The sequence below is a fragment of the Chaetodon trifascialis genome, chromosome 6 (assembly GCF_039877785.1).
Source record: "Chaetodon trifascialis isolate fChaTrf1 chromosome 6, fChaTrf1.hap1, whole genome shotgun sequence".
In the NCBI taxonomy this organism is placed as follows: Eukaryota; Metazoa; Chordata; class Actinopteri; order Chaetodontiformes; family Chaetodontidae; genus Chaetodon; species Chaetodon trifascialis.
In genome coordinates this window covers 26,984,116-27,010,685 of record NC_092061.1, presented here as the reverse complement: position 1 = coordinate 27,010,685, position 26,570 = coordinate 26,984,116, and the positions used below count along the sequence as shown (strand labels likewise).

Genomic DNA, 26,570 nt, shown 5'->3' with positions numbered 1-26,570 from the left:
CTTTCACCTCCTTCAGATGATCCAGGGTTTATATGATTAGAACAATGACATGAAAAGTGCTGAAAACACAGCGGTCACAATGCCTCTGAAAGTCAAGCAATCTTACCTTGGAATATGCTTTTTAAACTCAAATTCAGCAAGTCTGATCCCAAGAAAAACAACAGCATCAGTCATTAGCTCAAATGCTTAATGATGGGGCCATAATTACAGCCATATTGGACAATTCTGCACACCACGATTATATCAAGTTCTGTGCCAACACAGGAAGTGCTTTGTGAGTTTTAGTAACGAAAAGTGCTCTGACTTTTCCTTGTTGTTGATTTGTCTTTTAACTTCCTGTCTGTGCTGTAAGTTGGATTGAAATGCATTGTGTGGGTGGACACCTCACATCTGTTGCTTGTGGTGACCTGGCACCTGCATTTTAGCAAATATCTGACAAGTTTTACAATAAATCATACATCATTAAGGACTGCCAGAGTTGGAAGGCTATGCTCTCTTCCATGGCAGTCTGACAAACATTGACCGCTGTTAACATAACAGTGCTAATTAGATCTGTTCTCCTGCACAGTGCTGGGATCAGATGATCATGTTGTAATCTCGACTGAGAAACAAAACCACATTATTATGGCCTACTTACTACACTTTGGTGGCTCAGGTGGGGCCTAATAAAGCCACAGTCAGCATTTCCCAGTTGAATAGAATCTCCTTACTTAACAGTCTTTCCACTTAGTCTTGCATTTCTTGGTCAGGTCCTTCTCATAAGCAAGTGGAAATAAATGAGCTTTCTGGGGGGTGTGATATGCTTACACATTTCAAAGGGGAAAAATTCTTCTCACAGGCTTTTACTGTAAACATTAAATGATGCATAACCCTAAATTCTCAACAAGGGAAACCCTACTGAGCAAGCAAGGATTGGGAGAAGGGCTGTGGACAGATGCAGGAGAGGTGGTACAGGAGAGGGGAAAGGACATGGTTGGAGAGATGGCATGCTGGTGGCTGCACTTCTCCCTGCTGCAGTTGCTAGTTTAGTGGTAATATCTATCTATCTATCTATCTATCTATCTATCTATCTATCTATCTATCTATCTATCTATCTATCTATCTATCTATCTATCTATCTATCTATACACACACACAGACACACACAGACACACACACACACACACACACACACACACACACACACACACACACACACACACACACAGGGGCCAGATTCCTGGACGGGCCCTGAGCATTAAGTAAAGGATCTGAATACTTCCTTCACCACTGCATGTCAATATCATGGCTCAGAGGTGGGAAACATTTAGTTTACATTTGTAAAGCATGTGGTTAAAGTCTAAGGCATCAATTTCTCCATCCTCCACAGGTGAGGAAGGTGTGGGTGGAGGCCAAGAGTTCTCTCTCTCTGCATCACTCTGCATTCCCTAGAGACTTACAGTCTGATGGTTTTGCAAACCAATCAAACCTCTGAAAGATTTGTTCCCTCTGGCAATGACACTTTGCCTGCATATTCTGTTTCACTCTGACATTTGTTACAGTACAGAAGTTTTATATGTTCTGGCTGTCATTTTAATGGCAACAATCATGAGCAACTTATTGTGTCTGTTTGTTTGGAGGACTTTCAGCCATTAGTCTGTGTCTGTCCCTCTGTCTGTTGATTATATTGACCCTGGGTAGCTTTGATTGTAACATCAGTTAGGCTAACTTGATACAGTTGATTAATACTCACATGAAAGTCACTAATAGGACATCAAACAGAATGAAGACAGGCAATTTGGACCACAGATTGTGGAACTTCCCCAGATTATCTTCTTCCTCCTCCTTGCTCCTCCCTTATTTATTATTTAACACAGACTACATGCTTTTTACACCCATGCATTTTTGCAATAAATGGTGATGGAATGGCCTTCAAAAAATAATTAGGGTACACTGCTTTGTCATTGTCTCGAGGAATCACATTTCATTCAGCTGACTTAACTTGATTTAATTAAATCACAGGTACAAGCCCCCAATACAACACAAGCATTTCAATCAGGAGAGGCAAGTGAATGAAGGAAAGGTAATTGTTTATTATTACAGATGATACGTGATAATTAAGTCTTGTCAGAAAGTCTTTGGTACTTAGACTCCACAGGGAGATCATGTAATCGAGGGGCATCGCCCTGAACCGCAGCAAGTTAAATCCCCCCAGCCCCCCTACTGGTGGTGGTGGTGGCTGATGACCCTGTTGACTGATAGGCTGATGATGAATGATGAGGCTGAAGATCTGTAAAAGTCTTGGCAGCGATGTGGAGGTGGAGGGGTGCACATAACTGTAGCATGAAAGGATGGAGGCAGAGAGGGAATCAGATTTAAAAAAGACAGCAGCAAGATTAAAGGCTAACGGTGAACGTGTGGCACTCTGCTATTGGACAGATGTGACCAGCTGATGAGAACAGCTGATATCTCAATTGACAGCCCCAGACAAGGACAGCAAAGAAATGATGAGTGAGCATGTGTGAGAGGAGTGAGTGGAGGAGGATATGAGACATAAACTACAGGCCGAAGTGTGCAAAGGAATCATCTTCCTGACTGAACTTTCACTAGAGCTTCATAGCTCAGAGTGGACTGTCAAAGTGTTTATTCCCTCTAACCCTGAGCTTTGAAGTGATTCATTTCCTTCTTTTTCATGCCAATACACATCAATACTACAAATTCCCAACAAATTACAAGTAAGAATTTCTCTTCATCCGTGCATTGTCTTCATCTGCTTCTGTCGTTGCTCTCTCTCTCTCTCTCTCTCTCTCTCTCTCTCTCTCTCTCTCTCTCTCTCTCTCTCTCTCTCTCTCTCTCTCTCATGCTACCTCTAAGCATCCTAGTTTTCAGTTATACATACTTTCTCATCAATGGCCTTTTACAGTCTCATTTGTTATGTTGTGTTTTCCTTGAGCATCATCATCATCATCATGGAGCTGTGTAAGTCTCAACATTGAAGACTTTTAAATGTTTCATTTCCACCATCTAATGAACTATTTATTTGTGTTTGCCCCATTCACAGCTATAACTTTGTGGGAGAGAAAAATCTTCCCCAGCAGCTTTTCCCTGCTTGCAGGTTCCTATTTATTCTCTTTATATCATACAAAGGTTTTCACAGTCGGGGTAAAACCGCGGGACCTCACTGAAACTCACTCAATCTATCAACCGTGAGAAGAGCTGTTTCCAAGTCGAGCTGCTTATGAAGATAAAAATGATTGAGTCTTAAAGGCAAACGAGTTCTGACTGACTCGCCCTGCAACTTTGAAGTGGTGCCTTTTCCCTGAGTGAGATAAGCTCAGCCATTGCCCTGTGTGTACAGGATGGGAGGGTAGGATGGAAGGTCTGCACACAACTGAAGACTCTCCGTTTGCTTGCTACTGGGCTTGTAGAGTTAGATAACTCTTCTTATCGTCTCTGTCTCTAACCCTAATTTTTCTCTCTTCTTTTTTCTATTTATCTTTCCTTGTGCATCAACCAATATGTCCATCCAGCCGGCAGGATACAGAAGTGTGGGCCCACCAGGTGCCCAGGTGTCTCTGGAGCAGCAGGCCTACATGCTGTTGACGGAGCCAGAGAGGCAGACCATGGCCTACTACCTGCAGGAGTACCAGGAGGGACACATAGGAGTGGAGCCATTGGCCATGGCTCTGTTTGAGCTCTTCAACACGCATGCAAAGGTAACTGCACAGCTGGTCTCTGTGGCCAGGACAGGTTCACACCTGTCATCAACATGCTTCTTGGGTGATCAGATCACAAGTGGACAGCTCTAAGTATGTCAGTTCATTTGTGGCAGTAGAGTCCATCTCCACATGCATCTTGAGTGACCGCTTGTAATTGGATCTAAACTCCCCCGTTCTATCTGCAAATAAACACAAACATCAATTTCGTCTGCAAAGACCAAGTGTGTTTTTGTTTTTAACATGCACCACAAACAGAAATCAGACAGTGTGTTTTGTGTGTGCTCCATTCACAAGAATCCATTTTGCCCTTTGTTAAGGTTTCCTCTTGTTTTGCACCACCACCGCTTATGGAGAGGACGTCGATTGAGAAGGCAGTCCTTCAGTTTCACACTGCAGTTCACACTGCTAAAAGAATGTGGCCATATGCCATATCCCAGACCCCAGACCTCCTCCAAATTTAGAGGTTTAGAGCTTGTGGTATTATCACCCCAGATAGAAATGTTAATGTCAGGTGTAAACAGGGCCTCAGGATCAGAAAGAGAGATAAATGTTTTGAGCTTGTGAAAAAAGTGTTCATAACATAGCTCATAAAAAAAGCTTGAATGTACCTGAAAATGTGGTTATAAAGCTTGATTTTCAGACCAAATTTCTTTTTTTCTCTTTCTCACTCTGATGTAAACAGCCACTAGGATGTTTGAAACTTGACAAGGCAATTTTGGACATAAAGGGTTTGGTGTACTTTTTAAGAAAGCATCTGCAATAAAGGATTTATTAACTTCAGTTAATAGCTAATAAACGTTTGCTATTTCATTCATAAATTATATAAAACCTGATTGATTTTGTTGTATTTTCTTATAAAATTTCATGTAACAGAGAAAGAGAGGAAAGCATCAGATCAATACAAAGTCAATATTCATATACAGCCATTAAATGACCCGATATGAGTCCAAAACAAAGCACCTAAAAAGCTCCTGACATCCATACTAGAGCTTAAAAATCCTCCAGTGAAAACCTTTTGATCTAGCTAACAGGCATTCATAGGAGGCAATGTATGCAAGGTCATCCACCCTTCTGTTTGTGAGGCAGTTGTGTTAAGAAACACTTGCAGGCATGTTGATGCCCACCATTATGAAAAACAGATGAAAATGAAAGAAACAAGGTAACTGTGCTCTATCTCCATGCCGACAAAGATTATATGCTAATAGAATAGGATGTAATAAAATAGAATGTACCTCTCTGCTTGAAGCCAATCCAATGATTCTTATTATAGGTGTAAGGCATTAATAAGAACAGCTTTTGATTTGCCAGGTTGTGATAAACCATCCTTCAGCATGACACTTGCTTTGTCTTTTTAGCAAGCCATTCAATGGCTTGTTCCATGCCCTGGAAAAGAACTCAAGAACACCTCGACTGCAGTCAGTTTATAAACAACTTATTAACACTTACAACTGTAGTCTCGAACAGTTCACTGTAAAAACCCTGTAATGATGACTAAGATTTATATTTGCAAATAACTGACTATTTTCTGCTAATGGTCAAAGTCAGAAATCTGAGCACAGATTCAAAACAGGAAGTATGAAAGTCCAACTATGTGTATGGAATGATAAATAATACATTTACATGAATTTTGACCCTGACAACTGAACATCTTTAGCCAATAATGAAGCTACCTGTTGATTATGAAGTCAGTGAGTAAGCATCATTCTTAGCATTTTTCTATGTGCATGATGGCACATTCAAAGACATCTGGGCCATTTCTTTTTTCAAGATTCTGACCGTAAATTCCAAAAAATGTTTCAGACCCTTTCTTGATCCCAGAGTCATCTAGAAATCCTATTCCACTTCCTGGGTGTAGCAGTTGAAGACAGGAGGAAGACATGACAGACAACACCTGGGATGTTTTTATGCACACCCTACATAATTCTTTAAAAAGTGAATGAGTTGTAATATTTTGTTCTCATATTTTTATACTTTCTCCTACAAAGGAGCAGGCACAGTTAGATGAAAATGTTCCAGTCATAACAACGTTTCCCTCCCCAACACTAATTCCTAAAGAGACTGACAACCAACCACATGGCTACATTAAGGAGTTGTGAAATCAAATCAGTTCAGAACCAGATGGGACCTAATCTTTTCATTCCATATCTGTGTGAATACTCGGAACTCCAGTTACGAACTTAAAATTTTAGAGCAAAGGTACCCTTAACTACAATTTCAGGGATGTATTTAACTGCTCCCAGAGGCTATTATACGTTCAAAGCAACTAGTACAAAAACAACAAAAACATCAGGAAAGTAATTTAGTGTATTATATGTGGCCATTTTGAAATGGAAATTAGGATTCATTGTGTCTTTGTGTGGACCAGTTATTTGGTGTCCTGTTCACCTTTAAAAGCTGGTATTTGATAGAACAGGTGAAAATTCTGCAACTGCCCTTTATTGAAAATTTCAAGGAACAGTATCAGTAGTTCCATTGAGCAAATAATCTCTCTTTTTCTATTTATATAATTTCACTTTTTTTTATTTATATTAAAACCCGACATGACCTTAATAATTACATCTAATTATATCTTGTGGTCATTATTCATCCGAAGTAACAGTGTGTAGGATTTAAATAGGTTGACAGATGCTGTAATCACATAAAAATAATACAATTCCTACACATAGTATCTTAAAAACAGCCTTCAATGTTCTGCTTTTTCCCTCATGCATGTTCTTATCCCAGTTTGGTCTTCTCCTTTTCTCCAGTTGTCCATGTTGTCTGAGGTGAGGAGTCTGGTAGCTGCCCAGGATCTGGAGTTGTATGACAGGCTGGTGTTGCACCGTGAGAGGGAGGCTCATCAGGCCTGGCGTGGAGGCCTGGGAGTGATGCATCCCCAGGGCCACTGCAACCATGCAGCCCCTGTGATCCATAATGCAGGACACATCGTCCCTTCTACGGTAGATCTGTTATCCATTATACCTGAAAGTGTGACGTGGATCGAAATATTTTCTTGACTTGTCCCATTCTGCCACTTTAATGCGACCTAATTCAAAGGTGCATATCACATACATTAGTGGTAATAGTGCAAGATAAGAACTGACAAGGCAACTCCTATGCTGGAATTTTCAACTTTGTAAAATTATTTACCACACATCTAATTTAATTTTCAAGCTATGCCAACTGGCTGGCACAAAGTGCTACTTGTTAATTTCATTAGCAATTATCCAAATAGACTGCATCTCTTGATTGTGGACTGATGTGACTGGATAAAAGAGGTCTGTTGTTCATCTGAAATAGACCTCACTGAATATACAGTACAACTTCAGTACAACAAAGCTTTTCAAAAAATAAGGTCAGATTTTGTGTTCTTGTGGACTTATGAAACATCATCAAGGCCCAATTCACTGACTTGTGAGTATGGAGTAGAACAAGTATCTCAGCAACCATTTTGCATTTACCAGTCATAAAATTCTAATTTCCATCGTACAGCTGTTACAGTGTCACCATTAAAGTTTTTCAGGAAAAAATGAATTGTTTTGATTTCTACTATATTGGTAAGATATCAAAGATGGCTGAGACTGGCCAGGTCATCTGGGCATGTAGTAAGCTGTCTCAGTGTCATCCCTGGTGTGATCAGTGTTCTCTCTGCAAGCACTCTGGTACTTTACTGGTGGGGTAACTCTGATGTTTCCATAGACTTTTAAAGTTAAGCTTACAATTATCAGTCACCTGACTGTAGTGTAAGTGTAACCAGGCTTAGTGTGGGTAAATCCATGTAGAGTGCTCATATGTGTAAAACATAGTGATGATGACAGTATATCTAAATTTCTGAGCAAATATTGAGATTTATCTGTTGATTTTGTGGAATGATACATGTGTACGAGGGCACAGCGGCTCTGTTCTATTCTGACTCTCTCAACCTTGGTCTTATTTTGCGCTGCATTATTTTATCTGTCTTCAGAGACACATATCATTTTTCCCTTTCCCTCAGTATCAGCTTCCAAGCATCAGTCTTTGACATAGAGCAGCTCATCTTTGTGGCAGGTCAGCGACTATGTAGTATTGATGTTTCACTGTGGGCCGCATCAACCCAGAGCCCTCATTCTGCCAGGTGACAATCTGCTTCTGATCCACTTCCACCAGCGATCTGGCCCCTAGAAGACACAACAGATCAGTGTGATGAGTCAACACTGTTTGGTGTTAGCTTCAACAAAGCGTGGATTATTTTCCTCTGCCTCATGATTCTGGTCCAGTGCCTAAACTAGTGACCAAACTCTTTGGTTTTGGTGTATTTCTCTTTTCATGGTTTGCTACTTGATGCTGCCATTAAAGGCATGCTGGTGGCAGTGCCTGCCACAGCACACCATGTGTCTGTGTAATTGCCCGTGCTGGCACAGTCATTATTGTGGTTGTGAAATAACAACCCCTCGATAAAAAGCTAATTGCATTTAACTGAAAGTCACTTAGTTACTCAGCAAGAAACAATAAGATTCACTGTAGCAACAGCATGTTATGACACCCCATTGTCTCATTAGATAGATATTTCTATACAGGTTAGCTGTGAGATAGCCATTTACAGTACAATAGCCAATAGCCATAATTGCCCATCTCTTGGCATACTCCAATGCCGAGAAATGGGGGAGGGGGTATTTGGAGATGTGCATGGATTAGAGCCCTTTATACTGAAGCTTAAAAACAGATAGAAGATAAGAAAAAAACAAACAAACAAACAAACAAACAAACAAAAAACAATCCCGTTGGATAAAATTTCATAGTCCAGGGTTGTAATTGTTAAAATGATTAAAAAAAAAAAAAAAAAAAGAAATGAAAAAGAAAAACCCCAGCACCCTTGCCAGAAACCAGACTGGTGCACTGGGGTCCTCTGAGTGGCGTGTTTCAGCTTGCCCAGTGTTTCTGATGTTGTCAAAAGAGGCCTAAGAGAATTCTGCCATTATAAAAATGACAATGAAAAAGGATATTTCCTTTTCTCTTTCATTACAGATGAGCCACAAGGACCCAATTCAGATTGGAATGTCTATTTTTTTTTATTTCACCTGCAAGTTTAGGATTGCTTATTATCTGCTTAATTGAAAATAGGTCTGAGTCAACTTCACATTCACTTTCCCAGCGGACATTTTGACTTGTCGTTGTAGAAAAAGCTTAGGTGTTACTAATAACATTAACAATAGCTCTGTTTTATTCAGTAAGCCAGGGCAGTGTGACAGTCTGAAACTGACACAGCTAAATAGAATTCAACCATCATTCATTTTATTATTTGCACCTGTGTTTGTCCTCCTGTGACATGTTTAATGGCTTCTGTGAAAAAGGCATGTTATCAAAATGGGAGTGAAGGCATCATTTTTGCCTGTTGGAAGAGGGTGAAGCCTGCAGTACTGAGGTGTATACAGTAGAAAGGTGAAATTAAGAGTTTTCTTCACTGAAGACTGAGACAAAGAACTTGTGGCTCAAGACTCACACATGACAAGCAACATGGCAGACATAGCAGTCTGTATATGTGTTGCTCATTCAGTGATTTCATTCAGTCTCAAACACAGAAGCTAAAAAGAAAAGGAAAAGGTTTTGCGGGCAAAAATGGAAAATAACTGTGTTTTCCTGTTTCCATCTTTCATGAGTTGAACTGATTAGTATCAGTACATTTTCATACAACACTCTTATAACATAGTCTTTGGCTAATTTATACTGAATAAAACTGATGAAATGAAGACATTCTTGATCTGGACCCCCTTAAAGGTCTCCTGGGGGTCCCTGAAGCCCACTTGGAAAACCATTGCTCTGTAGTAATAACACTATAGAGCCTGCAGCCTCAAATGATTCAGCTGTTACAGAAAAAAAAACAAAACACTTTGTTCTAACTATCTAAACTTTCTTGCACTCATTATGTTGTCCTGTGGGGCAAATCCCATCCATCTGCTATCTGCATTAAGTAGGTTAAAGGAAACCACACAAACTTTTTATTACAGAGTTCGCCCTGCAGTACTACAATGCTTCATACTGTCCCTTTCAGACTGACGGCACGGTTGGTGGTTGGACAGAAAAGGACCAAGAGGAGAACACTAATGCCTTACAGAGCATGGCACTGGTATGTGTCATTTGTTTCATCTTCCATAAAAAGATGCATATGCAGAGATAACTGTTTGGTCTGTGAATGGGTTTCCATGATTGTTCAACTTTAACACGCCATACCTCAGGCTTCAGATTTGGTTTAAAACTGGAGATAATGCATTATTCAGCAGAGCTCCCCGCAGTTCCAGTGAACAGATTAGATTAACAATATAAGATTTAAAGGTGAGGAGTTCCATTGAAACTACACTGTTGCCCATGAAGTTTGAATAATTTTGTTTTCAGGCACAATCCTCTGTTTATTTCTATTTAGTGCAATTCTATGTAATCATTATGTATATTATGAAGATATACACTTTATCTGTCAAGAATAAATCACATTGTCACAATCATTTCGTGGAAAGAGATAAAAAAAAATATTTTATTCCAACTTTATTAGCGCCAGTGTATAATGTTCATTACATCCCACAACAAGAAAGAGCAGGATTATAAACACTGCACTGGGGCTAAAATCTGAAGCCTGCTGCTGAGGGCGACTCCAAGAAAGGCCATCAAGTCATTAAAATCATGAGTTTATCCCTCGGCACATTTCATGGCAATTTGACCATAAATTCATTAGACATTTAATTTACAATAATAACTTTTTAGCCAGAGGGACGCAATAGATGAAAGCTTATGGAGTGTCCAGAATTTCAGTGTGCTCCCCAGAGTTCATCCTCTAGGGAGCATAAATGTGTGTAGTGAATCTCATTACAATCTTTAATTTTGAATGCAGAGGTAAATTTCTCTGTGTGTGTGTGTGTGTGTGTGTGTGTGTGTGTGTGTGTGTGTGTGTGTGTGTGTGTGTTTGTGTGTGTGTAAAAGTTCAGGGGTCAGGGACAATCACCAGAAAGATTAGAATTCATTTTCTGGTGCTACCTTGAACATTCATATTTAATTTCCAAAACATTTGGCTTCCAGAGTTAGAACATGTACTTTCATATAGCACTCAACAAGAGGTCACAGGCCTGAAAACCATCAGAAGTTCTCTGAACCAGAGTGTGAAGGCATTGGACAAGGGGACAAAAAGCTACATACTGAACATTTTGAACTTCTTGTAAATACTGAAAGGGTCAGGATTGATTTTCTGATTCTCAAAAGAAATCACTGTGTCACCAAATCATCTAAGACTGAAATCTTATGGATTTTAAATTACTAGCTTTTTTCATTTTGTTACTTGAGTTTCATGTGTACTTCTTTGCATTGGCAGGATGAAATGCAGGCTTCAGGTGAATCTCCTCCACCCTTCAGGGCTGCTCCTCTACAGGCTCAGAGCAGGCTGTCGAGGGAGAAGGACCTCAACTGGAAGCCTTCAGCACGGCTGGTGCAGCCTGGCTCCAATCTGCTCTTCACTGGCCCCACCCGGCTACTCCAGGACTGCCTCCACAAGTCGCTCAAATCCCTCCCCGCCATCCACCAGCCCTCACCAGTCTCTGTCCACCACACTTCCCTCAATACACTCCATCACAGCTGTCAGAGTTCCCTCCAGCTCTCTGACTCCGAACAGCACAACCACCCTCATTTTGCTCATCACTTCCACCACCATTCTGCCCACCACAGCCGTCCCAATTCAGGACACCACACCTGTCCAGGCTTCCTGCACCATCGTGACTCGTCCAGCTCTGCTAAGCCAGAGGCATCTATCAAGCTCTCTTCCAGATCCAGCTCCTATGAGAAGTCTGCCATCTTGTCAAAGTCGGCATCCTCTTCCAAAGCAGCATCTCCCATGCCATCCCCTCATCCATCACCCCGTCCCTCGCCATGCCCCTCCCCCTGCCCCTCAGTCATCACACCTGCTGCTCCACCCTGTAGTCCTGACCGGCCCTGCTCACCTGCTCTTGCCCAGAAAGTCATCATAACAGACATGAACCGGCTGTCTGCAGACTCCAGACCACAGCAAAGAGGTACACTAGTCTGTGGCTATGCTGCTGTGAATTCTCAAATAAAAGTCCATATTTAAAGTCTCAAAACATTAAATAGTAATACCCCCCCTCAGTCCCCGAAAACATGGAGAGGCACTTTGCCATTTAATTTATTTACATAAGGAAAGAGTCAGGGATGACATGAAACACAGGTCCGCAGTTTGAATGGGTGGTTACATGGTAACAGGCCCCCTGCGATCGGCTGGCGACTGGTCCAGGGTGTATCCTGCCTCTCGCCCGTTGACAGCCGAGATAGGCTCCGGCCCCCCGCGACCCCGAAAGGGATAAGCGGCATAGAAAATGGATGGATGGATGGATGGATGGATGGATGGATGGATGGATGGATGGATGGATGGATGGATGGATGGATGGTAACAGGCCACAGAGTTTTCAAAACAAAAGCGCAAGTCTGACATTGTGTTGAGTAAGACCGTTGTTTCAAACGGACAGAGCAGCTGCACAAGCCAGTGTAGCACTAATTTTCTGCCAATTTTCTTTGATCAAAGTTCAACGAAAATGAACTTTCAACTAAACTGAACTTTGATTCAAACACATCAACATCATCATCCTAGTAAACTGGTTTGTTGGATTATGTGTTGCCTATTATTCTGTGGACAACTTCCCAAAAACGATTTGCTCTTGTACGTTTTGTTTGAAACAGACATTAGACCATTAGCCTAGAGTGAGTGAGAACAGTAAAGTGTATGGGCTTAGATTAGACAAGATATGATAAGACTGCACAGAGACAGGCTTGAAGGTGAGAGATCAGGTGAAGTTCTGAATGAAATAAAGAAAAATAAAATAAGACATTGAATAGACAATAAAGAAGCTATGCACAATAAATACATTACAATATCTTATAAAGGAATTATGCAAGTACTTAAAAACGATACACACAATAACAAAGAAATCCAGAAATCCAGTCGTGTAACTACTTATATTATGTATATTGTACAATACTGACAGGCAAGAGGTAAATATGGAGATCATACTAAAATGTAATGAAATAATATTGAAATGTGATAAAATGTTTGTTTAGAATAGATTTTAGATAAAAAGTCTGTCTTGAATAAAGTTTCTTTCTATACTGGGGTAAATAAAGGCCACTATCGCTCTTTGTGCACTTATATTATATTGTCCCATCCAGGGGCCACTCTGTCCCAGTTGTCAGACAGTGGCCAGACTCTGAGTGAGGACAGCGGTGTGGATATAGCTGAGGCAGGAGGCCTCAGTAAGGATGGCAGCCCTCGACCCAGCAAGAACCAGCAGGGCCATCTGGAACAGCCAGGGGCTCATGCACTTCCTCCAGGGGCCACCAGACAAGTGAGGGCTTTGTTCTGTCATACATAACCACTTCAACAAGTCATTAGATTCACCGTGTTACTCATAGTTAACAAATCCAGATTATCCTGTCCCAAGGTGACTTACTGTGGTTTCAGCTCTACTTCAGTTGCTTTCATTACCTTTATGGAATTATGTTATTATGTAAGCACACATTACACCACAACTTATCAGAGACAAGTAAAAGCACTGCAGATACAATGTAATTAATTACGCAGCAGCAGATTATTTGCTCTCACATAATGATGTAACATTTGAGCACATGACTGTATGGTAGCAGACAAATCAAATGAACAGATGAAGAAAAAAACGAGGGTAAAATGAAATATACTCTGTCTCAAGTCATTTGCATACAAGGAGAAGATTGTGTTGTCGGGAAATTTCATTAACAGAAGACAAGATGTGAAAAATTTGACAAGAATATAAACTATTTCTTTCATCATGAAATTGTAATAAGAGATTTTCATACAACAGGGTCTGTGGATTTAATCTAGAGACCTAAATTGTCTTGTTGGCCACCAAACCACAGAGCTAAAACCTACATGGTCTTACAGGAGGAAAAAATGAAGTGGAAATTTGTAAAATAAATTGAAACAAAGTTTTTTTTAATGCTTCCATTGCAAATCAGTTTAGAAGTCATTTAGGATAATCTATAATCTTGTTCCTTCCAATTAGAGCATACAAGGGACAATAAGAAATAGAAAGATACTCATCTCAACACTCAGCACAGAGCCAGAGTATAAAAGAGATGCATAGTAGTTCACAGGACCCAAAACACCAGGCTCCGACCAATGAGACAGGAAGCAGATGACAGCTTAACCATTTAATTAATATAAGGATATGGGGCAGGGTATGAGATGAGGCAGAATCCAACGTGACTGAAGGCAAGTGGAGACAGGTCCAGATTCTTTGTGACGGCAGAAAGACTTGACCGAGTTCTTGAGTGAGAGCAGACCAGCAGGGCATGGGCGACAGCTGGTGAGGATGAGACACCTGAGCACTGTAATGGTAATTTCAGCTCCTTGTACTTCATCTGCTTGAAACACCCTACCTCCCATTTCCTAACCAGGATATCAGGTCCTTTTTGTGTTTTAAATTCTGATGTCTAGACCTCTTAACATCTACATACAAAATCCTGTAGAAGTCTCTATTTCATTCTTCACCAGCAGCAGAGAATTTCCACAACAGCACAGACAGGGAAACACAAGTCAGGAAGGCAGGTAGCAGACAAGACAAGGAAAAACTGATAAAGGTACTTAGGGATTTTCATGAACTCTGGTCATTACCACGCTGCAAGACAGACAATATGATGATTACTGGTGCTTCTGTGCAGGCAGGTGAGTTTTGATTGCTTGATTGAGAGAAGAGTTTTATCTGTAAATGAAGCTTTCCACTTTAACCTGAGATGAAGAAACTGAGAAAATATACACACCAGGTGTGTCAGCTGCTGTCACAGTGACAGTCAATGGACATGGGCTATGCACATATTTTTTATACTAACTGCTAAAACTGTATATTATGACACTTTGTATGTAGTATATACTGCATATAATTAGTATGTGGTATAGATTTGGGAGACAGTAAGTGTCAGCCACTTCTCTCCTCTCTGCCACACTCCAGTGAAACTCCATCCTTTTAGTTCAAACACTAACTGCATGGCAGTGTGGCATCATTTTATGCTGTAGCATACAAGACACCTGCAGACAGATGAAGGAGTACTGATCTTGATATGTCAATCTGGGTAGCAAATCAGATAAAATGGCTGCTTTCCTGAAGAGTTGACCTGCATCAAGACAGTGAGGGTGGATTTTATATTAAAAACGGTTAAACCTGCCCTCCTTAGCCTCTACCTTTCCCTCTTCAGTTTCAATGACTCTCATCTTTGTATTAGTTTTTTTCTCTCTTTTTTCTTATTGACTGCATGGCTTGTGCTACCTTACAGTAAAGTCATAGATCAATCAGAAATGCAGGAATATGCATCAAAAGGCTTTATTTCTCTATTGTCATAAAGCACTTGAGTCAGGGAACAAAAAACGTATAGAAGCACCCCTCTGGCCCAGGACATACATTGCTGCTGTTTCCAATTACATTTCTTCTTCGCAAGTGTGCTTTGAAGCCAGTATCATCCACAAGATGAATATGTGCGGTGCTGGCCTGTCTTCAAGCTCCACGACTCTCTAAAATAGGAGGAAACATTGAGTGTTACACCATTTCAGTAGTTCATGTTATACCATGCCAAACCAACCAAGCTCAAAAACCTGTATAGTACTGTGTCGCCTTACCTGCATATACTGGTATCTGAGCATCTTCACCAGATCAGAGTTCCTTCAAAGGGCACAGTGTAGGACTGTCATGCTGATTGATGCGTTTTCAGTACTCTAGCAATAGTTGTATTGCTTACATCTTTAGCATTTCCAAATGTTGTGTTATTTGCTGTCAAATTTCTTAGTTTCAAACAAACAACAAGATACTCTTATTTTTCAGTTTAATTATAAAGTTCAAGGAAATTCACTGTAAAAGATATGCTTTTTTTAAGTTCACTAATGCATTGGTTTTTTCCAGGGTCAGTTTATAATTAATTTACAGTACAACTGAAATATGCAATTCAGTCAGAACACAAATCTTACCTTTTGGTTTGTTGGAAACTTCAGACAGTTGATGTTAAGATGTTGAGTTCTGTAGATTTGGCTGCACACTCAGACCAGCCTCTCATTGATTCACTGTGGTTTATTACATGATCAATTATAATAGCACTAATCTCATCTGAGTCTACGCCTCTCAGTTTTCCTCCTCTCAGCAGTCTTCCACAACTCATAATATATGCCTCTCATTCTCCTGTCGACTCTTTCTCTTCTGCCAGCCATCTTTCTGTGTCTGGCTGAGTCCATGTTTACTGATTAAAACTCATTCCATGGACTGGCCCTTTTATATAGATTGCATGAAATTAAAAAAGCATAATCACCTGGGTTCTGAGTTAAAATGGGAATCAGCTGTAGTTTGTCTTTACTATTCATAGTTTTTCTTTTTATGTAAATAAAGCAGAATGCGGCACATCACAGTAATCTTGTGTTCGGTTTTGATTGTAAATTTAACAATTTTGACAAAAGTGCAAAGATTTTTGAAGGCTTGAGTTTGAGTGAGAGACCAATTCATGATTTTTATTGTCATATATTCAAGAATGCATTTTGTGTGGAAGCAATGAAAAGCGATCCGCACTTTAGCCCACATTGACTGCTGTTGTGCTGACCGTGGGAAGAGTTTTTAAAATAATCCAGTATAAATGCTTGTAGGTAATTGCAAAACATTGCAGTATAATCCTCCCCACTGTGACATTTTCCACTGACTGTGAACTAGGGGTGGGTGTTGGGCTGGCCAAATGGGAACCAGGAACAGGAGGAATTTCGGCTGCCTCAGGAGCAGACTTGGCAGTGGCCGACCAAGGGATTTGAAGGATGTTGACCAAGGCAGTGGGACTGCTAAAGTGCAGGCAGCAGGATCTCTACAGCTGGCTGGAATCTAGCAGTCTGGAGACTCTCTAACTCTAGAGCAAAGTCCAGTAAAAAAGAGACCAGGGAGCTGAATGACAGACAGGAAGTGTTATGGTGGGGGGACCATCTTGATAGCTAGCCAGGCCTCCCAGAAAGAAGAATCCCATCAATCTTTGGAGGTGGAATCAACCAGAAAGCTAGACGTGTCAAGAACAGGAACAGGCTGGAGGCTGGCAGACCAGTGCCTAGCCAATTCAAGAGCTGGAGCTGGCAGGAGGTTAGCTGACCAGAAAGAGTCTGGCTGGCTGTTAGCAGTCCAAGAGGTTGGCTCAGGACAGGAAGGCTGCAGGCTCATGAACCCAAACCTGATCAACCAGAGTGCGGGCTGGGAGGTAGCTTGCAAGCTTCCATGCTAAGCCCAGCGTGGGAGCCACTGGAGATATCCAGAATGGCCTGTATGGTCCTTCTAAGATTATCAGTCCCAGATACAGTTCATCCATGCCTGGAGCATATCCTTAATGTCCATTATACTTTTCAAAAATATAATATATTAAAATATTTATAGCGGATCTCAACTATCACTGAGTCCATTTCTGGTCCAGTCATTCTCTCCCAAACAGAGCGGAGCCATTGGACCCAAATGTAGGAGACGGCAGACAGGATTAAATGCTGATCTCTTTATTGAAAATAACAAACAAGACTAACATAGCAGACAACTTGGTTAACACTGAACTGAAATCTGGACTAAAATACAAGCTAAACTGGTGAGGTCCAGGTGGAGAGATGGATGGAGAAGCTCAGGTGAGGGAAATGAGGTGAAACAAGAGAACGAAACAGAACTATAGAGGTTGATGCAGGGCAGATGGAAAGAGAAAGTGTAGAGGGAAAAGCAGGATGGGGAAGAGCACAGGAGGGAAACACAGTACAAGGAGACAACAAAAACCCAGAAAACAACAAAAGCAGACAGGACTGTGACAGGGACTCTTAAAGGCAGGCTGGAAAGCCGGCTGTCAGAGAGGGGTGAGGCACAATGAATTGTCCAGATGGGGAAAGCAGCGCACAATTTTAGTCAGTTTGTACTGAAAGGCACCAATGGTGTTGCACACAGTTGTACACTGACTGAAGCAGTTTTGTGATGGGCTTGCTTGTTGGACTGTTGGATACAGAAGGTTTTAAAAAATGATCAGAGGTAGTTTGTGGGTCTGATCTAGATCTCCAAAAATGTTGCAGTGGTGACAATATAAAGTTCAACCTTGCTCTCAATTGCTCTTATACCTGATCTCTTTTCACATTATGTCCCAGCAGACTGGCTCACCGGTCCCAGTGCCTAGTGCAACGCTGGTACGAGTGGTGAAAAATGCCAACACCCTTGGCATTGCTATTGAAGGGGGGGCCAACACACGCCAACCTTTGCCACGCATAGTCACGATTCAGGTGAGACAACAATACAACAGGGCTTGGCTGATTTGTGGTTTGAAGCCATTGTTTTTCTTCCAATGTTCACTATCTTTTCTTTACAAATTACTGTACGTGACTCGAATTGAATATTACTCAGAGAAAACATTCACTCTGGTGAAATAACATTCTTTCTGCTCTAATAGAAACTCTGTCTTCCTTCAGCATCTGATTATTAGCTTGCATTTGTTTTGCACAGACAGCATTCTAAAGCAATCTGCAATACAAGTCCTCCTGTTGATATTTCTCTCTGACACCTTTCACATTTTGTTAAGTCCAACAAAGTACAAAGAAAGCAAAGCAGTACATTTCCATAACAACAGTGTTTTATATGGGATGAGGGAGAGAGGCGATAACATCAGCTAATCACTGAATGAGTTATAGCCTCGGTCACCTCAGCAGCACCCAACCCTCCTTCTCTTTTATGAGCAGGGCATCCTTGAGGAACTTTCGTGACTATGCAGCAATTTCCATAACAATGACTCTTTTCACCCTCCACTGTGAATCTCAGGACAGTGGATGACATTGAATGTCAGTCAGTATGATGATGACCCTCACCGTCATTTAGTGGCTTGTCAAACACGTCCCCTATAATCAGCATGACATTGCATAGGAATACCTGCTCATTTAGCCAATTATATTCCTATCATATCAAGGGGCTGTAATCTAATAGAGTTCACTTTGCTCTGTTCTGAATGGTTGCACACAGTCATTGAAATCACTGTTGGTGTTGAAGAGACTAAAAGTGTGTGACTTCATCTAATAGATTTATTTCTTTTTAGTCTTTTTTAAAATCAACTAGGTTGACAGAGAAATTGAAAAAAATGGCCTACAAGAGATTTCACTTGCAGTGGCTTTGAGGCTACAACTCTTACTATACAGTATGCACACAGTGCTACACAATTTAAATAGCATTTTTAAATAGACCTGTTCTGTAAATCACATGTTTGGTGCTTTATTTAAAATAATAATAATGACGATAATAATAATAAGTTCTTACAAGGGAGAAATTTAGATTTTTTTGTGGTTTTTTGTGTGTGAATTAAAAGTAGTACTTCATCATTTAAGAATTGTACTCCTATAATATTGTCAGACTAACAATGAACATTATCGAATCGATGCAGCAGAACCAAATATATTGTCCTTTTTATTGTCCTTCCTTGTCAAAGGCTGGCACCTATTCTGCCCATAAAGCAATTCAGCCACTGACAGTTCAGTCGGAAATTCAGGTTTGTAACAGTGGCGGCTCCTGACAAATCTCTCAGGGGAGGCAACTGTTGCGATGATGGCTAAGATGACCCGTTTAAAGAGTAAAATAATAATAAATAAAAGTCAGATAGCTAACTTTACAGTGTTACATTGTATTGTTTAATTTGGTTTTCCTGTTCAACCACTAGATGGCAACACCAGACATGAATTGTACATACTGTACAGTATTTTTGTATAGCTATATAAAGTTAAATGTCACAAATACAATAAATTAGGTTCCACAGTAAAACACTTCCACCACGGCCATCAACAGATACACTGTCATCTACTAGTTTGCCCATGAAATCATTGTTAGCACAGTCTGCAATTTATAGGCACCATGGATGCCATAGCAATAATCAAATCAAAACAAATCAAATTATACTATCATTAAAACTAATCAATCAAATCTTTCCAGAACATATTCAGTATATACAGAATTTGGCTGGCAATATGCAGTCAACACAACTATTTACAATTTTAACATTTGGAGAGTACAAAATAACTCACCATTTAATAACACACTCACTCATCACTTGGACTGAAATTTTGCTCGCCTCTCTTTCAAGCAGGCAAAGTGATCAATTACCCTCTCATTGAAATCAGTTCAGTTCAGTTCTTTATTGTCCCTCAAGGGGAAATTTGGTTTGCAGTGTAGTTCAACATACAAGGGATAGTCAAGGCAATCAAAACAATGCCAACAACAAACACGACCACAACAACCATGCATAAAATAGATAAGATCAAGCTGTCCATAGAAAAATAAATCTATAAAGGAATAAAAACAATACTAATAGTTGAGTCTCAGGACCATATAGAGTGCTTGTAGACAGTGCAGACAATTTGAATCCATCAAGACTCAGTGCAAATTAAGAACATTTATTGCACTTGGAATAAAAGAAAATTTAAACCTATTGCTTCTAACCCTGGGGAACCTGTATTGCTTGCCAGAAGGAAGAAGAACAAGTTCTCCTAAAAGTGGGTGGTCAGTGCTGGCCAAGATCGACCGTGCCTTCCTATAGACTTGTCGGTTGTAGAAGTCTGACAGAGAAAGCTGCTGTGTGCCAATTATCTTGCTGGCTACCTTGACAGTGCCAGAAAGGCGTTTTTTGTTCTGCACAGTGAGGTTTTCATACCAGCTAATAATACAGAATGTTAAAATAGAGTCAATAAAAGATATGTAAAATAAAACCATCAGCATCTTGTCCACATTAAAAGTGTTCAGTCTGCGCAGAAAATAAAGTCTCCTTTTTTGCAGACGTGTTGAGGTCATGATTCAAATTTTTATCAATGACTGTACCCAGGTATTGAGAGTGCTCTACTGTCTCTAGTTGTGAGCCCTTAATGATGGTCTGGAGAGTAGAGAGAGAGTTTTTCCTGAAGTCAATGGCCATGTCTTTAGTTTTTAGGACATTTAGCTTCAGAAAGTGGTTGTCACACCACTCTACAAAGTCTTCCAAGACTGGACCATGATCGACCTCTCCTTCCTGGAGCAGGCTGATGAGGACTGTATTGTCCGCAAATTTCAGAAGATGCCTGTCAGTGTATTTGCTCTTGCAATAATTTGTATAAAGAATATACAATAAGGGAGACAGGACACACCCCTGTGGTGAGCCTGTGGATGACAGCCACTTCTGGGAGAAAACATCGTTAGCCCTTACTACCTGTGGCCTACAAGCTAAAAAATCCAGCACCCATTTCACCAGTCCAGCATCAAGATTAAAATCTGACAATAATTTGTTGACTAAAATATGTGGCTGGATTGTATTAAAAGCTGAAGAAAAATCTAGAAATAAAAGCCTAGCATGTGTTATTGTACCCTCAAGATGCTTGTACAGGTAATTGAACAGAGTGATGGTTGCATCATCTACCCCTCTGCTGGCCCGATAAGCAAATTGCATCTGGTCAAGCTGGCTCTGAACCTTCTCAATAAGAATTTGTTTTACCAGCCGCTCAAAAGTCTTCATCACTATTGAAGTCAAGGCCACAGGCCTCAGATCATTAAGCTCCTTAATGTCACATAATTAACCTGCACAGACTTTTAGCAGTTTGCCAGTGATCATATCAGGCCCAGGGCTCTTTCTAACATTACATTTGAACATGTTTTTAACAGAGATGGCACTGATCGTAAGCTGGGGGTTGACAGTAATCTCATTTAAAGAATCAAAGATATCACAATGATCTTTATTAAAATCAGGTCCATCATTAAAACGTAAGTAAAAATCATTCAAAGCATTTGCAAGTTCTGAATTTGAGTCGAAACCATCTATCGTGACTGACCCGAAATTCTTCTTCCCATACAGCCCTCAGGTCGTTACTGTGAAACTTCCCCTCTATTTTTTTTTTTTTTTCCCCTCTATCAGGCATGTTCCTGACAAGTTCTCTCTCCATGGAAAGCATGGCCAATGTTGCAATTGCTAGCCATGTTGATCTTGCAGAATACATATTTGAGGAGAAACTCCGTGTGTATGTCCTCCCACGATCAGTAGTCTGCTGCGAAATGTTTAAATCCGGACAGTCAGTTCCTAAATCCTTCACCCTTTTCTTGTCCACTTCCGACCAATGAAAAAATGGAGTTTCATGTAGAGAAACAACCAAGTTTTCCTTCACCACAGTCGCCATCCTTCCTTCACAGTCTCCGCTAGCCATCTTTTCTCATCTCTGGAAGTAGTTACAGCTGTGGTGTGTAAATGCTTGCTGATGGACGTGAATCACGTGATTGATTCAATGAATTGTCCAATCACAGAGGTGCGAACTAGAAGCGAATTTTCATGCGCCAATGAAAAGCTGTCTCTGCTCGTAAACGATAAAAAAGTTTGCTAGCTCTCATAGACTCCAGTATTACCAGCGTCCTTGACCTGGAGGACGGCTTTATATCAAATGGCAAATTGCAAGTCTAGCGTAAAGTCGGACGCATTTAATGGTTGCTGGCAGTGTGGCGCATACCACTACACCATTGCACAAGTAAAAACGTGATGTATTTTTCTTTATTTATTTCGTATTTGTTAGGTTTGATTGATTCATGGTTGATCTTGGTAGATATATAAAAGAGTCAATATTTCACGGGAGGGGCGGCGCCCTAGCCCCCTCTATTGACCAGCCGCCAATGGTTTGTAACATACTAATGGACAGGCAGTCTATCAGATCTCTTCATTTTAATCTTATTTGCGTAGAGCTAAGGAAGTGGCAAAGCAAGGTTTATCTGTGGTAAATGTTTGAGCTCAATATTTGCATTCTTACTTAACAGCCTTGTTATGGTGTGTAATTAGGATGGCTGGAACAGCTGGTCAGTCATGTCTGCCTCTTGACACCTTCTGAAACATCCTCAGCATTGACAGGTAGTCAAAAATTGTCAGTGTGTAGCTGGCAGTAGAAAACAATGGCTATATATGGAAATCAAGTGTCTTCAGCATTTGCTCCAGTTTCTTACAGGCACACACATACAAAGATCCTGACAAATGACTGTCTTACAAAGTATTCATCACATCTCAGATCCTTGACTCTTTAAAAGCTGATCAATCTTACTTTTCTTTTCATTCCTTTGAAATATGTCTGAAATTTCAAGTATTAGTTATAACTGAACATTTGTAACTGAAAACACTGATGTTGCCTGCTGGGATGCTCTAAACCCTTCATTGCTAATACTGTTATAGCCTTTATAGAAGGGAGGAGTTCTTCATCACCCCAGCCTTGTCCTTTGGACCACTATTAACTGCTGCTTTGAAGCAGCTTGGGGTTAATACCTTGCTCATGTGCATATTAGAGATAGTTGTTGAAGCAGTTAAGAGTGTGCCTGATTCATTACCCAACTGTGATTTTCTTGGCCAGTCTACCGAATAAAATTTCATTATTATTGGCCTGTATGTCCCACAGTGATACTTTCAACTGCATCGTTGTAATTGAATGCCACAATAAATAAACATATTTAGTGCTTAGGATGAAATTGAATTGGGCAGTTTTGGCAGTTGTCCCATTTGTGGAGGGAGGATCAGTGAATGGAAGGATGAATTAGCCCCGTTGCTCTGTAGACTGCCTAGTAGAAGAAGTCATGTAACATGACTTTACTGACCCTAGTAGCAAATGACTCATCTCAGTCATTGACTCAGATCCTTGACTTTCTTCAACAGCTGACCAGTTTTTCTAAATGTCAAGTATGAAAGCAGCTCACTGCTTAAAGTAGATGATTTTCTATATTCAGCTAAAGTGCAGGAATGGAAGAAAACGTCCTTTTCAAGTAGGAGGGCCTCCTAACTGTGAATCGTACTGACAGTTCCAGTATTTTAAAGCTGCAGTCATTGATGTGCACTGGCCACTTGGGGGCAGTGGTGCAAGCTTAAATTACAACATCAGCATCTTATCACCTCATAAAGTTTCTATTTTAAATATGTTAGTAATTATTGACACATGCAGCATTACCATTAGCAGACCAACATAACCATTCATTTACTGCCATGTTTGTATCCACCTGCTTAATATGAGTTCTCTATTCACGCTCCATGGAACTCTGGGTTGGTCTCCACCAAGTCTTGAGAATCTGCAGGGCAGTGAAACCCAGACAATGCTCAGCTCAAACATACTTAAAAGCTCAATCGAGCTCAGGGGAACTGCAGAGTTGATCATGATTCTCTGTGGGTTTTAAACAACAAGCAACACCTTTTACAGTACACAATGCCATTTGAAAAATTCCAATATACACTTACTGACCACTATATTAGGTACGCCCTGCTAGTACCAGATTGGACCTCTTTTTGTCCTCAGTTGGGATGCTGTGTAAAAACATAAATTTAACAGAATGTGATAATTAGCTAAAAGACTGGGACAGTTGTGGAATGCTCCAAAAACACCACTTTGTGTTCACCACTTTGTGAACACATGATTATATGAAGGATATGACTACATGTGATCAGGAACACTCTGTTTTAGGTGAACACAGTTTGTTTGCAAATGAATGCATCTTGTTTTTAATTGACATTTTACAGAGTGTATCAACATGTATCCAGCCTCCAGCATTTATCTATGCATCCAGCTTTATGACAATTGTTTTTTGTTTTTTGTTTTTCACAAAAAGTGAATGAAGGTGAATGATTGTGAATGAATCAGAGGACAAGATCTTTGCATGAAAACCATGCAAGTGATACAACAAAGGGCTTAATCAAGCTCTACTAAAGCCCTTTATTTGAGTTATTTTAAGAAAATTGGCTCTAAAAAAATCATAGAATTCCAAAAATAGAAAAATTGTATAATGTTAACTCCTCCTTAGGCGGACTTAAAGACAATACCAAGGAGATATCCTCAGTTTCTTCAATGGTACCTATGAGATTAGTATACAGCACAGAAGATATCCCTAACATTACAACTGCAGTAAATTTCCAAGAAAAAAAGGAAACAGTTATATTTTCCTGGCAAGTATTAACTTTAAAATTACTAGAAAGCCTGTAACTCTGTGGTGTGTATGAAACTGTACAATAGCAAAAAACACTACCTTTCTACTGACTAATCACTCATCTGTCACTGAAGTAATCTTTCTAAATATGTAAAATTACTGTCTGCTTTCCCTGCTTCCTTCCTTCAATGTCCCTGTTGACAGAAGGGAGGTTCAGCTCATAACTGCGGGCAGCTGAAGGTGGGTCAGGTCATCCTGGAGGTCAACGGCATTTCCTTAAGAGGACGGGAGCACAAGGATGCTGCCCGGATCATCGCTGAGGCCTTCAAGACCAAAGAGAAGGACCACATTGACTTCCTGGTGTTTGAGCCAGGACTCTAGTATGAGGACTTTGCACTTTATGCAGCTTAGTTTATGAAGACACTGTTTGACTGCTTTGAGGGAACCACATGAACTCCACCATGTTGCCCTATAATCATGGCCCTCATTTTAATTTCAGGGAAAGATTAGTGGAAAGATGTGCCGTGTATTTGTTGACTGCACTCTACAGAGATATGCACAATTTGAATTTAGAAAAGACATTGATATTTTCCATAAAAGTCATACCTGGGTCAAATGTCATTTGCATTTGTGTAATTAGTTAATTCTTTTTATTTTTCAAACTCAGAATGTTATTTTGTGCTTCACCCACTGGACATCTGGTACTGATAGAGTGGTTGCCACACCAAATAATATTAAAAAGAGCCAATAATATTACAGTACAGTCAGCAAAGTTACTCCTCAGGTGTGTTGTGTTTTTTTATTCTTTAGACAATATCTTGGGAGGCAGCGCTTCAATGGAGGCACATTTAAAGGATAATTGGTGAGAATTCTTATATTTTTCATTTCAACCAAAATATCATTATACTCCCCAAGTTAAATACTGTGATGTCTGGACAATAAGTCAAGTTAGACAAGAAACATGACCAGACATGTTTAAAACAAGCAAGCCGTTCAAACAGAATAGTCAACCCAAAAGTAAAGATACTCAAAACAACAGTAAAAATTCCTCAGTGTGCTGGGACACAGATGTGCACATCGCTATGTTTGGAAGATCAGACTATGAACATACCCCCAGGTCAGTCAGCTTTATATGGGAGACTAAAAGACAAGCACCACTACTACCACCAAAACTATGCTGCAAACATCCATCACAGATTACAGACCCACCTCTGGGTTCAGTTTAAAGATACCTCACTTGCTGTTTTTATATGCACAAATATTTTCCAGTGCAATGAGGAATTATTGCTGCAATTTCAGGTTTGGTCATTTACGATTTTACCTCCAAAAAAAGTAGTAACTCGTTTACTGTAAGATGAGCTGTTTGTATACAACCTGTTGACCTGTCAAACTTCTTAGCAATGCCACCACATTCTGATATGTTAGCAATTGAATTGGTCATTATCACTTTATCTTTATTGATAAAAATGATGGAATGAGGCCAAGATGTAATAAACAAGTTTGAGAGAAAACCAGCTAACAGAAAAGTATTAAACTGGCTGTGAAAGGTTTCAAAGGTTTGCCTACTAGCTAAGATAGATGAATGGCTAATAAAAGCTTAAAACATCAGCCTGACTAATAAACTACTATACTTTTTTCAGTTGCAAAGAATTTAAGGTTTGATAAAGTGAAAGATTTCCTTTTGTCAGTGCTCACTTTTTCATGGAGCTTTGGTCAAACATTAATTAGACAATATAACTGGCTGTTTGGCTCTGCTCATTAGAGGTTTCATTAAAAAAGAAGATTATTGTGAAAGTTTGACACCTGACAGAACACCAGTTAGATTTTACAGGCAAATTAAAACAAACATTCTTGCAAATATCATTTGACTCATGTTTGACATAATTACCTTAATATATCGTGAATGACAACTCATAACTCCCGTATCTCAACG

General features: G+C 40.1%; 1 protein-coding gene across 2 annotated transcripts in view; it reads left to right on the top strand.

Moving 5' to 3' along the window:
- Window positions 1-25,633, top strand: part of whrnb (whirlin b) — a 99,331-nt gene extending 73,698 nt beyond the window's left edge. The window contains exons 6-12 of one of the 2 annotated variants that reach the window (XM_070964839.1): window positions 3,510-3,695; window positions 6,446-6,637; window positions 9,706-9,780; window positions 11,011-11,704; window positions 12,870-13,045; window positions 17,857-17,985; window positions 24,842-25,633. In XM_070964839.1, the coding sequence (XP_070820940.1) occupies window positions 3,510-3,695; window positions 6,446-6,637; window positions 9,706-9,780; window positions 11,011-11,704; window positions 12,870-13,045; window positions 17,857-17,985; window positions 24,842-25,018 (1,629 nt within the window). In that variant the 3' untranslated portion in view covers window positions 25,019-25,633. The remainder of the gene's footprint in view (window positions 1-3,509; window positions 3,696-6,445; window positions 6,638-9,705; window positions 9,781-11,010; window positions 11,705-12,869; window positions 13,046-17,856; window positions 17,986-24,841) is intronic. The other variant, XM_070964840.1, reaches the window with a different exon arrangement.
- The last annotated feature ends 937 nt before the right edge of the window (window positions 25,634-26,570 follow it).